Source organism: Zootoca vivipara, chromosome 6, assembly GCF_965207765.1.
Source record: "Zootoca vivipara chromosome 6, rZooViv2.hap1.1, whole genome shotgun sequence".
Taxonomy (NCBI): domain Eukaryota; kingdom Metazoa; phylum Chordata; class Lepidosauria; order Squamata; family Lacertidae; genus Zootoca; species Zootoca vivipara.
Genome location: NC_142589.1, coordinates 70,129,485 through 70,144,990, shown reverse-complemented (window position 1 = coordinate 70,144,990; position 15,506 = coordinate 70,129,485). Strand labels below are relative to the sequence as shown.

General features: G+C 44.7%; 1 protein-coding gene across 1 annotated transcript; it reads left to right on the top strand.

Moving 5' to 3' along the window:
* The first annotated feature begins 2,560 nt into the window (after positions 1 to 2,560).
* LOC118086728 (free fatty acid receptor 2-like) lies at positions 2,561 to 10,550 on the top strand. Its single transcript, XM_060276522.2, has 2 exons — positions 2,561 to 2,696; positions 7,404 to 10,550. The coding sequence occupies exon 2, from the start codon at positions 7,412 to 7,414 to the stop codon at positions 8,450 to 8,452; it is 1,041 nt and encodes a 346-aa protein (XP_060132505.2). The 5' UTR covers positions 2,561 to 2,696; positions 7,404 to 7,411; the 3' UTR covers positions 8,453 to 10,550.
* Positions 10,551 to 15,506: the final 4,956 nt, after the last annotated feature.

Below are 15,506 nucleotides of genomic sequence, written 5' to 3'. Positions count from 1 at the left end.
TTTTCTGGTTTCAACTTTTTAATTTGTTGGATAACGGCCACACAAGGTCTCTCACTTTCTGTCTGCATCATTCTCTTTATTTGGAGGCTGGATAGGCTTCACTGTATGACTCAGCTACAGATTCTAACTGTGTGTAAGTAGCTGTGTGTACCTGTGTTAGAGTCAGGCAAAACAAATTGACTACACATTGTCCCCTTAAATATAGCTCGCCCAACAGGTAACTAAATCATGGGGCTGGGTTGGCTTGCCAAAACAGAAAAGTGCTCAGGGGGTATCTAAAATGATACAGTGAGGGTGTTTTCATAATGTCAATAGTCGGGGAGTTCCAAAGCTACATTAAAGGAGCAGGCTCCCTGCTAATGCCGAACAGCCATCTTGATGCACTTGCAGCAAGTGAACATTGCGCAGATCTAAGGGATCAAATCAGCATGCCATCTGTTTCTTATTATCCTATGCATCATTTGTCATACAGTAGCATTGTGTAACCCACTGGTGTGAATTGTTTGATGACTCTGCACATGCTGAGTAAGACAAGCTGAAGCAGAGAGCAGCCACCACAATGGACAGTTAGCAGGCATCATCTAAGCCACACTGAGGTATCTCTTGTGTGTAAGACCCTCAACCTTTAAGGGCAGTTAATGGGGATCCCCGCATAGCTTTAAAAGGAGTTTTGAATTTCCCCAGCACTGCAAGCTCATTTTCTGTTTGTTTTCTCTATGTTAGAAAGAGCTGTAAGTTTCAGCTTCCTGAGTTGTCTGCCATGGAGTTTAGGTGATTTTCTGTCTCCAGCCAGCAGACAGAGCGAGCTTCCGGAAGTGGTTTTGTGGTGGCACAACCTGAAAGACAGAACCTGGGGAGAAGGATGCACTGTACATAGAATAATAGAATCGTAGAGTTGTAGAGTTGAAAGGGACCCGGAGGATAATCTAGTCCAAGCTCTAGAACAGGAGAAAACAAGCTTGCTCCATCTTCCCTGTAACAGCACTTTAGATATTTGAAGATGACTAGCAAATATCCACTCTGTCTACACACACACATATATATTAGGGGAAAGTGTGCACAAAAATGAATATACAGTGGAATCTCGGTTTACGAACCCCTCGGTTTACGAATTTTCGGTTTATGAACACCGCGGACCCATCTGGAACGAACTAATTCACTTTCCATTACTTTCAATGGGAAAGTTCACTTCAGTTTATGAATGCTTCAGTTTATGAGCAGGCTTCCGGAACCAATTACACCCATGCTTTAGGTTAAGTACGCTTCAGGTTGAGTACTCCGCGGACCCGTCTGGAACGGATTAATCCACTTTCCATTACTTTCAATGGGAAAGTTCGCTTCAGTTTATGAACGCTTCAGGTTGAGTACTCTGCGGACCCGTCTGGAACGGATTAATCCACTTTCCATTACTTTCAATGGGAAAGTTCGCTTCAGTTTATGAACGCTTCAGTTTATGGACAGGCTTTCGGAACCAATTGTGTTCATAAACCAAGGTACCACTGTATTATAGAAAATAACATGCAAACATGCTGATGTATTTTGATGATTTTTTTTCTAAATCACAAATTGCTGAGGAACACACATTTTTCAATGTTAAACCAAGAGCACCAAAACTGAGCAGTCCTTCCATCACTACTTTTGATCTCCATCTCTTAAAAATGTATTTTTAATCATTTCCATAGGGGAAATTCTGTGAAAAGGGTACATGCAACTTTTCCCATCTGCAACTTCTCAGCCATTTCCTATTGGGGGAAGTCACAGGAGTTAATTGGTTAGAAAGGATGTGTAATGTAGCAAAAGCATGCCCCTACGAAGGCGTGTTGGCTCTCATTAGAGAGACAAATTGGACTATTGATGTGGCTTTGAAGGTGTGGAAGAGGAAGGATGCTACTTTTCTGATCTATCCGTTGTTAGGGGGGAAAAAAAGTCCTAGTAGCAGCAACTTAAAGCCACAAAGTGTGTCCTTTCCTAGCAATTCCCCTGTAATTTGCTCAGAAAATCCTCTTTCATTTCCTTAATTGAACCTGGTTCCAAACCACACCTCATCCCAAGGCAGTTCTCGCAAGCAGGGATGGGAGATGTAGAAGCCGGCTTTGAGAGTGAATCATAAAATTGTAGAGTTGGAAGTGATCCTGAGGATCATCTAGTCCAAAACATTGTGATGAAGGAATCAAATAGCATAGGTGGGGAAGAGAATGAAACTTGATGCAAGGACTGGAAGGCTAAATTTCATTATGGTTGATTATGGGTCTTGTGGGATTTTCAGCTAATCTGGTCCAGCAACATAGGAAATCATCTAATTCTGCCCTGTTGGGGCATGGGGAGGGAAATGGAAAATCTTAGTTAAAAAGAAGATTGAAGAAGATTTCATTAAAGTTTTGCACAACGGTTGACTTTCATAGTGGCATTGAAATCAATTTCCTCCCCCTCTGCCACAAGGTTTCCAGTTTATTTGTTGCTATTTGTGATGGGTTCCTTTTTCTGCAAATGACCTCACTTCCTCCAAATTGTCTCATAAGGACTTGCACTTTCGTCTGTTGGACAGTTGCTCCAACTTTCACAAGTTGCATGTGAATATGTCCACTGGCATCTTTTTGAAAGAAAGAATTCAGGCTGGTCTTTGAGTCATCTCTGGAAAGTTGTGGTTCTAATCCTCCGTGAAGACAGAGCAGAGTGATTGATCTCCTAGAACACAAGTAAGTTTAGAAAACATGGCTAGAATTGTTTTTTAAAAAAATGCTTAATATAGTGAAATAGTTATAATTATGATTTCTGGTAGACATGAATCCAGAAGTTGGAGCAACTCCCATATGAGAAAAATTACAATGTTTGGGGGCTTTTAAGTTTGTTTGTTTTTAGATGTAAACAGCGAATGATTGAGGTGTAGGAAATTTTGCACAGTATGGAGAAAATGCTAGAGAGGTGCTGTTCTTCTCTATCATGAATCATAGAATCATAGAGTTGGAAGAGACCACAAGGGTCATCCAGTCCAACCCCCTGCCAAGCAGGAAACGCCGTCAACGCATTCCTGACAGATGGCTGTCAAGCCTCTGCTTAAAGACCTCCAAAGAAGGAGACTCCACCACACTCCTTGGCAGCAAATTCCACTGTTGAACAGCTCTTACTATCAGGAAGTTCTTCCTAATGTTTAGGTAGAATCTTCTTTCTTCTAGTTTGAATCCATTGCTCCGTGTCCGCTTCTCTGGAGCAGCAAAAACAACCTTTCTCCCTCCTCTATATGGCATCCTTTAATATATTTGAACATGGCTATCATATCATCTCTTAACCTTCTCTTCTCCAGGCTAAACATACCCAGCTCCCTAAGCCATTCCTCATAAGGCATCGTTTCCAGGCCTTTGACCATTTTGGTTGCCCTCCTCTGGACACGTTCCAGCTTGTCAGTATCCTTCTTGAACTGTGGTGCCCAGAACTGGACACAGTATTCCAAGTGAGGTCTGACCAGAGCAGAATACAGTGGTACTATTACTTCCCTTGATCTAGATGCATTGGCTTTTTTAGCTGCTACATCACACTGTTGACTCATGTCAAGTTTGTGGTCTACCAAGACTCCTAGATCCTTTTCACATGTACTGCTCTCAAGCCAGAGAGCCTGAGAAGATTTAGGGCAGATAACAAAAAGTATTTCTTCATGCTGCACGTAGTCAAGCCAAGAAATTTCCTACCGCAAGAAGTGGTGACGGCCACCAATTTGGGTAGCTTTAAAAGTGAATGAGACAAATGCACAGTAGATAAGGCAATGAATTTCTACAAGGATGTGGGGAAGCCTTGCCTGTTTAATATGGTATCCTACTGCTTTAAATGCCTGTTGTCTTTGTCCATGGAGTTTTCTTGGCAGGGATACTGGAGTGGCTTGCCAGTTCCTTCTCCAGGTGGATCACGTTTAGGCAAAACTCTCCACTATGACCTGTCCATCTTGGGTGGCCCTGCATGGCATAGCTCATAGCTTCTCCGAGTTATTCAAGCCCCTTCGCCACGACAAGGCATTGATCCATGAAGGATCAAAAAAACCTCAGATATGCAGATGACACAACCTTGATGGCAGAAAGCGAGGAGGAATTAAAGAACCTTTTAATGAGGGTGAAAGAGGAGAGCGCAAAATATGGTCTGAAGCTCAACATCAAAAAAACCAAGATCATGGCCACTGGTCCCATCACCTCCTGGCAAATAGAAGGGGAAGAAATGGAGGCAGTGAGAGATTTTACTTTCTTGGGCTCCTTGATCACTGCAGATGGTGACAGCAGTCACGAAATTAAAAGACGCCTGCTTCTTGGGAGAAAAGCAATGACAAACCTAGACAGCATCTTAAAAAGCAGAGACATCACTTTGCCGACAAAGGTCCGTATAGTTAAAGCTATGGTTTTCCCAGTAGTGATGTATGGAAGTGAGAGCAGGACCATAAAGAAGGCTGATCGTCGAAGAATTGATGCTTTTGAATTATGGTGCTGGAGGAGACTCTTGAGAGTCCCATGGACTGCAAGAAGATCAAACCTATCCATTCTGAAGGAAATCAGCCCTGAGTGCTCCCTGGAAGGACAGATCGTGAAGCTGAGGCTCCAATACTTTGGCCACCTCATGAGAAGAGAAGAATCCTTGGAAAAGACCCTGATGTTGGGAAAGATGGAGGGCACTAGGAGAAGGGGACGACAGAGGACGAGATGGTTGGACAGTGTTCTCGAAGCTACGAACATGAGTTTGACCAAACTGCGGGAGGCAGTGCAAGACAGGAGTGCCTGGCGTGCTATAGTCCATGGGGTCACGAAGAGTCGGACACGACTAAACGACTAAACAACAAACAACAACAACTGCTTTAAATGTATGGTGTGAATGTGGTGTCAGCCTGGGGAAAACCCAAACTGGGAAAACTCAAAGGCAGACCTTGTGCTGAGAAGGAATAATGGGGTTTGGGTTTATGAAGCACATCCATTGAAGCTGGGAGAGCAGCTGAGTGTGTTTCATGAGCCAGTATATTTTACCTTGTTGAGACATCTGCTCTCCATTCACAACACAAAGCTAAGCCACCTCCTTGGTGCAATGCAAATCAGGGCCACTGAATTTATGAATGAATTAAGATCCAACCCAACATGAAGTGACAGCCAACACAACACAACACAGCACTGCAATGCACAGTTAGAGTTGGGAACTGAGACACATCTTTTTTATTAAAAATAAAAAAGGAAACTCCAGACTGTTCTTGTGCTTTAGCAACAGCTTGAGCTGCAAAAACTTCAACATTGTGTCACACATCAAGCTGCCGTTGAAAGATTTCACTGCAGAGGCTGACAAAACAGCAGTTTAACTGTTGTGGTTTAGTCGTTTAGTCGTGTCTGACTCTTCGTGACCCCATGGACCAGAGCATGCCAGGCACTCCTGTCTTCCACTGCAGTTTGATCAGACTCATGTTGGTAGCTTCAAGAACACCGTCCAACCATCTCGTCCTCTGTCGTCCCCTTCTCCTTGTGCCCTCAGTCTTTCCCAACATCAGGGTCTTTTCCAGGGAGTCTTCTCTTCTCATGAGGTGGCCAAAGTATTGGAGCCTCAGCTTCAGGATCTGTCCTTCCAGTGAGCACTCAGGGCTGATTTCCTTCAGAATGGATAGGTTTGATCTTCTTGCAGTCCATGGGACTCTCAAGAGTCTCTTCAAGCACCATAATTCAAAAGCATCAATTCTTCGGCGATCAGCCTTCTTTATGGTCCAGCTCTCACTTCCATACATCACTACTGGGAAAACCATAGCTTTAACTATATGGACCTTTGTAGGCAAGGTGATGTCTCTGCTTTTTAAGATGCTTTCTAGGTTTGTCATTGCTTTTCTCCCAAGAAGCAGGCGTCTTTTAATTTCCTGACTGCTGTCACCATCTGCAGTGATTATGGAACCCAAGAAAGTAAAATCTCTCACTGCCCCCATTTCTTCCCCTTCTATTTGCCAGGAGGTGATGGGACCAGTGGCCATGATCTTAGGTTTTTTTTTCTTATGTTGAGCTTCAGACAGTTTAACTCCCAACCCACAAAAAAAGAAGTGGTATCTCCAGCTTACTTTAAGACTCGCAGAGGTCACGCCTGCTTAGCTCATGCCTATTCCTTGATAGTGATGGAAAGATTTGTCCATTTCATCCCTCCATTGTGCTGGCCTGATGCTTTGCACACCAACTCCCAACAGACCCAGCCCCTTGGCCAGTGCTAATGGATGGTGGGAGTTGTGATCCGGTGACATCCAGAGGGTACCATATTGACCATCCCAGATCCCCAAATGTGTATCCAATGCATGGGTCAGACTTGAAATGGGAACGACGAGAGTGGAGGCTTTAATCTGCCTATCATCAATCTATAAATGGCTGGCTCTAAATCTGAAACCCCAAGGGATTGTGCCACTGATCCTATGTGACCAGTTCCAGTCCGGTTGGCAGCTAGCGGTTCTGAACTCTCTCCAGAATATGGGCCTTGCCCCCCATGCCCTCCTAAGGATGGATCTCTAAGGCAAGCTAAAGCAACTGTCAGACGACTCATTGATATCGAAAGACAACAGGACTGCTCAAGATGCCCTGAATACAGAACTGGAGAAATTGAGAGATACATAGCCGCCCCGGCACCTTACCTCTCCTTTCTCCTGTCAGAAAACACAAGAAGGGCTTTTACACTTGCCAGAAGCGCGGCATTGCCCACGCCTGTGCTGGAGGGGCTTTACAAAAAAATCCCATATGCCCAAAGACTCTGCATATGCCCACTAGGGGAAATAGGAAGCCCTGAGCACTTGTTCTTCAGATGCCCCCTATATGAAGAAGCTCGAAGGGAGATCCTGGATCCCATACTGGTGAGGTTAGCAAGCCTCCTGGAAAGGCAGTTATACAACCTGCTCTTGCTAGGCAAAGACCTGAAGATAACCAGGGCGGTCGCCAGATTCTGTGCCCAAATATGCAGACACAGACTTTCTTCCCAGCCCTGTCTGAATTTTTCCTCAATGGCACCCCGAGCGAGCTAGGCTCAGCTTTCTGCAGCCACTATTTTAAGGGTTAAACTTTTAGCATTGTTATATTTTCTTTTAAATCTTGTCCAAAGCGTCTTATATACATTTCGCTCCCGGAAACTGTTCTTTCAAAAGGATCCATTTTATTTCTATTTCTATTTTTATTTTATTTTACCGGTACTTCTAAGAGCTGGTCCTCGACCGTAATAATAAATAAATAAATAAATAAATAAATAAATAAATAAATAAATAAATAAATAAAGACCATCCCGGATCTGGGGAACCATTATAGCTCATACTATGCAGGAGACTGAGTGCATTCCAAGAGACAGGACAGCCATCTCTGAATGATACGTGAAGCAGTAGAGACAGCTTCCCTCACTTAACGTTCTTATCTAATAATCTCACCCTTCTTTTGCAGAAACTGAGATGACACCCATGAAGAAGGCTATTGTCCTTGCAATCTATACCTTCTCCTTCCTGGCAGGCTTGCCTTCCAATCTCCTGGCTGGCTACGCATTCCTGAAGAAAGTGAGGCAGAAGCCAGTTCCCATCGACATCTTCTTGTTCAACTTGACCATCTCCGACCTTTTCCTGCTGATCTTCCTGCCCTTGAAAATGGTGGAGGCTGCCAGTGACATGACTTGGCCTCTTCCTGGCTTCCTTTGCCCACTCACCAACTTCTTCTTCTACAGCAGCATCTACCTCAGCACCCTTTTCCTCATGGCGGTCAGTGTGGAACGCTATCTGTGTGTTGCCCATCCGGTCAAGCACAAGCTGAATCGCAAGCCAACCTCTGCAATAGCAGCCAGCATCTTCTTCTGGTTCCTGGCCTGCTCCCACTGTGCCAGCATTGTCTATGCTGTCGAATACCACAACAGGACCCCGTCGGACCTTAACACCACCACATGTTACTACAGCTTCTCCCAGGAGCAGCTCCGCATCCTTCTCCCTTTCCGGCTGGAGCTCTGCCTCCTCCTCTTCTGCCTGCCTCTCGCCATCACCTTCTTCTGCTATGTCAACGTGATCCGCATCTTGACCACCATGCCCAACATCCCTCCCCACAAAAAGAAACGGGCGGTGTGCCTGGCGGCGGCCACGTTGCTCAATTTCTCCATTGCTTTTGCACCATACAACATCTCCCACATTGTGGGCTTCATTAATAAGGAGAGTCCTTCCTGGAGAGTGGAGACTTTCTTCCTCACCTCCCTGAACACCACCTTGGACCCTGTCATCTTCTTCTTCTCCTCCCACACCATCCGACAAGCCTTCGGCAGCTGCTGGCTTGGCATGTGCAGCAAGATCCGGGCTTTTGTGTCACCCTGCTGTTTGTGTTGCTGCAAGACTCCTGAAGGCAACAAAGCAGGAGCTGGACATATAAATGCTTCAGATCTCCCCAGTGGATTGGCAGGGGCTCCCACCCCTACTCCTTTTACGACTCAGCAAAGATCTGGGTCATCAGATGATTGAGCAGTCTGGAGCAAACACCCCACATAGAGAAGCAAACCTGGTGCTTAAACCCACAGGAAGCAGAGAACATTCAAATCCAAACAGTATCTTCATCCATAATCTGCCAGTTGTTCTAGTTTCCCAACGCAAGTTTTCCACCTGAAGCCATGAACTTACCATTTCAACCTGCATTTTGAATTGGAAATTAACATCACCTTGAAAATGGGGAAACTTGGTTGTTTTTCGCTGGCAGGAAATATATCAGTTGTCGTCGTTTGCAAACATCAAGGATGAAATTGCATTTTCCAGTGATTTCCAGGTGTTCTGCCTCCAGAGTAGGGATGGAGGGAAATCCATTTTAAATGGATTTATAGATGGACTTGGTAGCTCTGACCTGATTGAACTTTTCCTGTGTCAGACTGCCTCTTGCATTGAGAACTCACTTATGTCTGGGCTGCTTATGTGGTGGTTATATGCCTGGTTATATGCAAATAGTATGCTTTTAAAACACACACACACACACACACACACACCAGTCTCTGCCAGTACATGGGAGAACTCTCCACCCACTGGCCACACTTGCCCCCATCTTGGGTTTAGGGTTTAATACCTGCTGGTGGCGCTGTGGGTTAAACCACAGAGCCTAGGGCTTGCCAATCAGAAGGTCAGCGGTTCGAATCCCCACGAAGGGGTGAGCTCCCATTGATCGGTCCCTGCTCCTGCCAACCTAGCAGTTTGAAAGCACACCAGTGCAAGTAGATAAATAGGTACCACTGTGGTGGGAAGGTAAACGGCGTTTCCGTGCGCTGCTCTGGTTCGCCAGAAATGGCTTAGTCATGCTGGCCACATGACCCGGAAGCTGTATGCCTGCTCCCTCGGCCAGTAAAGAAAGATGAGCGTCGCAACCCCAGAGTTGTCCACGACTGGACCCAACAGTCAGGGGTCCCTTTACCTTAACCTGCTGGTGGGGCTGCCCAGATAAGGGCACTTATAGGCATATGTGCTGGGACCATCCACAATTGCATCCATAATTGGTAAGCTGATAGCTGGCAACCCAAAGTTTGACAATAAATAACACCCCAATTGTTCTGACCTTTGATTACATTCCTCCTGTTTGCAGCCCATCTGACTATAATTCAGAGCTGGAAGGTTGCCTTGGCTTTTACACAGGATGTGTGGCATAAAAACGGTCTGTACATTGTTTACTTGGAGAAGCTTAATCATGAACTCAAACTCTCTGCTGCACTGAGAGACTTTGTGACCAAATGGTGGCCCTTTTTTATTTAAATGAATACTCATGTGATGGGCCACTTTGTTCCAGCCAAGTATGATCTTATTTGGAAGAATGGCGGAACTTTCCTTTTATTTTCCTGCTTTCCCACCAGTATTAGTTACTGCTACCCTTATAATAATGTTGCTTTTTGATGGTTTCATGTTTTATATTTTTGTATGGTTTTTAAACCAGGTGGCGCTGTGGGTTAAACCACAGAGTCTAGGGCTTACTGATCAGACGGTCGGCGGTTCGAATCCCTGCAATGGGGTGAGCTCCCATTGCTTGGTCCCAGCTCCTGCCCACCTAGCAGTTCGAAAGCACATCAAAGTGCAAGTAGATAAATAGGGACCGCTCCGGCGGGAAGGTAAACGGTGTTTCCGTGCGCTGCTCTGGTTCGCCAGAAGCAGCTTTGTCATGCTGGCCACATGACCCGGAAGCTGTCTGTGGACAAACGCTGGCTCCCTCGGCCTATAGAGCGAGATGAGCGCCGCAACCCCAGAGTTGGACATGACTGGACCTGATGGTCAGGGGCCCCTTTACCCTTTACCTTTATGGTTGTCTTAATGGTGTACCTTTCTTGTTACTTTAATATGTACCGTATACATTATATGGTTAAAATGTAAAAATAAATTTTAAAATACATGTATGAAATGTCCAGCCCCAAGTGGCATTATATTTCTGCAGCGGGGGTTTTTCTAAATATTATTATTATCCATATAATTCTATGCATTGTTGTATGCATTTGTTTATGTGCTGGTTGCTTGAGGAAACCTGTATGGGATATGCATGTGAGAATTGTTTTTTTAGTGGAATTTGGGATTTTAATAAACAAAAACAAAAAACCCACCTCATTTCTCAGAAAGAATTGATTGTATTTTTAGTGGACGTGGTAAACAAAAAACACCCTTGTTTCTCAGAAAAATCAAGGAGCAAGAAAGGAATTAGAAAAAAAATGTGTGTGGCTAAACTGAACATCAAGATTTCCAGAAAATTCAATCGTTTGGGACATGACGGCAGATGGAAGATTTTCACATGGGCACCCACCAAACCTCCTTAGAATCATAGAATTGTAGAGTTGGAAAGGACTGTGAGGGTCATCTAGTCCAACCCCCGGCAATGCAAGATCCTTTTGCTCAACGTGGGGCTTGAACCCACAACCCTGAGATTAAGAGTCTCATGCTCTACTGCCTGAGCTATCCCATAGGGCCTCATCACTGCCCCATATAAACAGAGTGTGTGCCAGAGAACATCCCACAACACAAAGGATTATCTCTTCTCCATTTTAAAAGCTACCTCTGCTCCTGGCTTTTTTAAATAGAAGCTTTAGCAGGTGGTAATATATACCTCTATGTGTTGGAAAGCTTTCTGCAGACCAATCTACCACTGTTAAAAGCACAACAACCAATTTGACCAATTTAGGGGGCAGCCAGTGATTGTACCTACCTTCTCCTGTGACTGCCCAGTGCAAGACTACAGTGGGCAATTTACATTGCAGAATAATAATTTATAATAATAATATTTTTTTATTTATACCCCGCCCATCTAGCTGGGTTTCCCCAGCCACTCTGGGTGGCTTCCAACAGAATATTAAACTACAATAATATATTAAACATTAAAAGCTTCCCTAAATAGGGCTGCTTTCAGATGTCTTCTAAAAGTCTGGTAGTTGTTTTTGTCTTTGACATCTGGTGAGAGGGCATTCCACAGGGAGGGTGCCACTACTGAGAAGGCCCTCTGCCTGGTTCCCTGTAACTTGGCTTCTCGCAGCGAGGGATCCGCGAGAAGGCCCTCGGCACTGGACCTCAGTGTCCGGGCAGAATGATGGGGGTGAAAGGTTTATCTGTTTTCTTTCAGGCAGACCCTGGAAATCTTCCCAGAACACAGGGTTGCTTGATCAAATTCCACATCCTTTCCACTCTATTGTTCCTGGGCCTAAGTCAGAATTGGGCTGGCATATGTGGATGTGGTGCAGTGATTGCAGTGCCAAGCAAGAGGTCAGGGGAAAAGGTTCAAATCCTACTCACTGAGTGACTTTGTACCAGTTGCTATCTCTTAGCATAACCTACTACACAGGGCTGTTGTGAGAATCACATGGGATGGGGTAGCCAGGTATGTCTCCTTTCATTCTTAAGATGTTTTCTATATGTGCTGCTATGTTGTGAATGTTTTGTAGGGGAGGGGTTTTATTATTAGACTCCGGTATTGTATTTTGTATTTTGTATTATTATTTTTAGCTTCTGTTGTTTTTGTTACCTTTCTGTAAACCACTAGGAGACTGTTTTGGTCTTAAGTGGCATAGAAACATATGAAATAAAATAATAATAAATAAATAATAATAAATTATTTATTTATACCCCACCCTCCCCAGTCAGAACCGGGCTCAGGGCAGCTCAGACCAATAAAATTACAATAAAACATAAAAATCAATTAATTAAAATACAGATTAAAATACAATATTAAAATTTAAAATGCAGCCTCATTTTAAGTAGTCCATAAATGCAGTCATGAGGGAGGAAAACACAGGGGTCAGACTAAGTCCAACCCAAAGGCCAGGCGGAACAGCTCTGTCTTGCAGGCCCTGCGGAAAGATGACAAATCCCACAGGGCCCTGGTCTCCTGTGAAAGAGCATTCCACCTAGTTGGGGCCAATCTAGCCACCTTATGGCTCGGGATCTCCAGAATATTGTTGTTTGTGGACCTTAAGGTCCTCCGCAGGGCATACCAGGAGAGGCAGTCCCGTAGGTACGGGGGTCCCAAGACGCATAGGGCTTTAAAGGTCAAAACCAGCACCTTAAACCTGATCCTGTACTCCACCGGGAGCCAGTGCAGCTGATAAAAGCACTGGATGAATGTGATCCCGCAGCCAGGATCCTGTAAGGAGCCTCGCTGCAGCATTCTGCACCCGCTGGAGTTTCTGGGTCAGCTTCAAGGGCAGCCCTGCGTAGAGCGAGTTACAATAATCAAGCCTGGAGGTGACCGTCACATGGATCACTGAGGCCAGATCAGGGCGAGAAAGGTAAGGGACCAACTGCTTGATACGGCGGAGATGGAAAAATGCCACCTTAGCTGTGGCTGCAACCTGCGCCTCCAGGGAATAAAATGTTGTGTTCGTTTTATTTATAAAAACACTTGTATAGTGCAATTTCATTTTATAAGATAGCAAGGCAGTTTACAACCAGTATGTGTGTGCATGTGTGTATGTGTGTGGTGAAAACCACCTAAACATTCAAACTGTCCACAGAATATGTTTTCTTAATTGTCTACATAAGCCTGGCAGCATAGAAAAGTTTTCATTAAATGGAAAGTTAAAGGAAAGACGCTTACCCAATCTCCATCAGTAGAGCATTCCACAGAACTGGAGTTGATGGCACTAAAGGTTTGGTTTTGTGTCAATGTCAAATTATCCTCACCAACTCAAGGAATGACCGAAACTCCTGCAGATGATCTCAGTGATCGTACAATCAAAGAATCGTAGAGTTGGAAGGGGCCCTGAGAGTCATTGATGAGAGATGCTCATCCAACCTCTGCTTAAAAACCTCAAATGAAGGAGAGTTCACCAGCTCCTGAGGGAGGTCGTTCCACTGTCCAACAGCTCTCATTGTCATAAAGTTCTTCCTGAAGCTTAATCAGATTCTTGCACTTGGATCATTGGATCAAGCTCGGATATAAGGGTCCAGACTCCAGGCAGTCCTTAGGAACCCTCGACTTCAGTTGGTCAAAGTTTTGTAAATTAATTCAAAGACCTTGAAGTATGGCTAGTATTAGACCTGGGCACGATATAAGCACCCTCCCATCATTTGCCTATTTAAAGATAGTTACAAAATCTAGCTATTCCAAGGCAAGGAGAGGAGGTCCAGGAGCTGACCTTGGGAATGGGGAAGAGAAGTCAAGCAGCTGCAAGGGATAGAGGTAAGAGAAGAAATCCGCATTGTTCCAGTTTTATTATTAACCTACGCAATTCATATTTCCCAAACCATTAACTTCAGATTTACATCTATGTTTGTTCACTGTGTGTGTGATATTCGTTTAAAATAAAGGTGTATCACAGAGTCACAAAGCTATGCCCACCCCATCCTGACTGGTTCGTTGAATTAGGACTTGCCAGACAAACATGCAAAAGCAAATTTGCAAATTACCATTTACCAGGTTGCCTGTGGTGAGGAAATATTTACTCTAGGTCACTAGACAGTAAAATGTTTGTAAAAAAACAAAAAAAAATAGCTTGTAGGTGAGAGAGTGTTGCTGTGCTACAGATGACTAGCAGTACAGTAATACCTCGGGTTACGAACGCAATCCGTTCCGGATCGCAGTTCGTAAGCCGAATAGTTCGTAAACCGAACGCGACGCGAAGCGCCATTTTGCGCATGCGCAGACTGCGCACGCGGCGAAAACACTTCCGGGTTTGCGCAGTTCGTAACCCGAACTGTTCGCAAACCGAGGTGTTCGTAACCCGAGGTATGACTGTTCTTAAAACAGTGGAGTTTTTATTCCTCCCCCTCCCCCCAACATCAGATGTTATTTCTGTGCTAATTTCTATGTTGCATGCTTATTGAAGAGGTAAGATTTGTAACACAGCCCTCCTTGATTCCTCCTCCTCTGGTGGACCTAGCAAGGAAGGTGCGTCGAAATGGGCAGACATCTACTCTTCGGACATGTGCACCACACGTCATTGTTTGATGAACCCATGGAGTACATCATATTCCCCACACTGTTCCAGGGCTTTGTTTGTGCCAAGGCTGGCCACAGCTTTGCCCTGGACATTTCTTTTCCATGCCAAGTTTCAACCCTGGAAAATGCCAGTTAAGAATTTGGACAGCTCCTTTGGAAAGAAGCAGAGTGCATTGTTTCAACTGGGACACGGGTGGTGCTGAGGTCTAAACCACTGAGCCTCTTGGGCTTGCTGATTAGAAGTTCGGCAGTTCGAATTCACACAATGGGGTGAGCTCCTGTTGCTCTGTCCCAGCCCCTGCCAACCTAGCAGTTCGAAAGCATGCCAGTGCAAGTAGATAAATAGGTACTGTTGCAGCAGGAAGATAAACGGTGTCATGGTGATCTGTTGTGCCAGAAGTGGTTTAGTCATGGCCCAGAAACCTGTGGACAAATGCTGGCTCCCTCAGCCTGAAATCAAGATGAGCGCTGCAACCCCTTAGTTGCAACTTAAGCATCCAGGGGTCTTTTACCCTTTTACCTATTTTTTCAACTCTTGAGCGGCTACAGGAAGTCCCCAGTCGAAACATCAGCAACCAGCAGAAGGAGTTTTTAAACACAACAACAATAATGCTGAAATTCTGTTGCTTTTGTTTGTTGTTTGTTGAATTTATAGCCCATTTTCCCCCCAAGGACCTCAAGGTAGTGTACATGGTTCTCCCCCCTCCTTATTTAACCCTCACTACAATCCTGTGAGGGAGGTTCTGCTAAATGGCAGCAACTGGCCCAAGGTCACCCAGTGAGCTTAATGGCCAAGTGAGGATTTGAGCCCTGGTCTCTAACCTCTCTAACCACAACACAACACTACACTGAATATATTTTTGCTCGACCGGGCTTTCCCAGTGGGGGTTTCAGCTTTGTTTTAACAATATTTGTTGGTTTTGTGTATTTAACAGTTTTTATTATTTCATGTCTTGAGATTGCGGTTTATAATATGATTAATAAATTAATGGTATTATTACGACATACCTCTCCCACCTTTCCTCCAAGAAGTGCAAAGTGGCCTACATGGTTTCTCCCTGTCTTGAACTTACCTTTACGACGGCCCTGTGGGGTAGGCTAGGCTGAGAGCTTCATAACTGATTGGGAATTTGA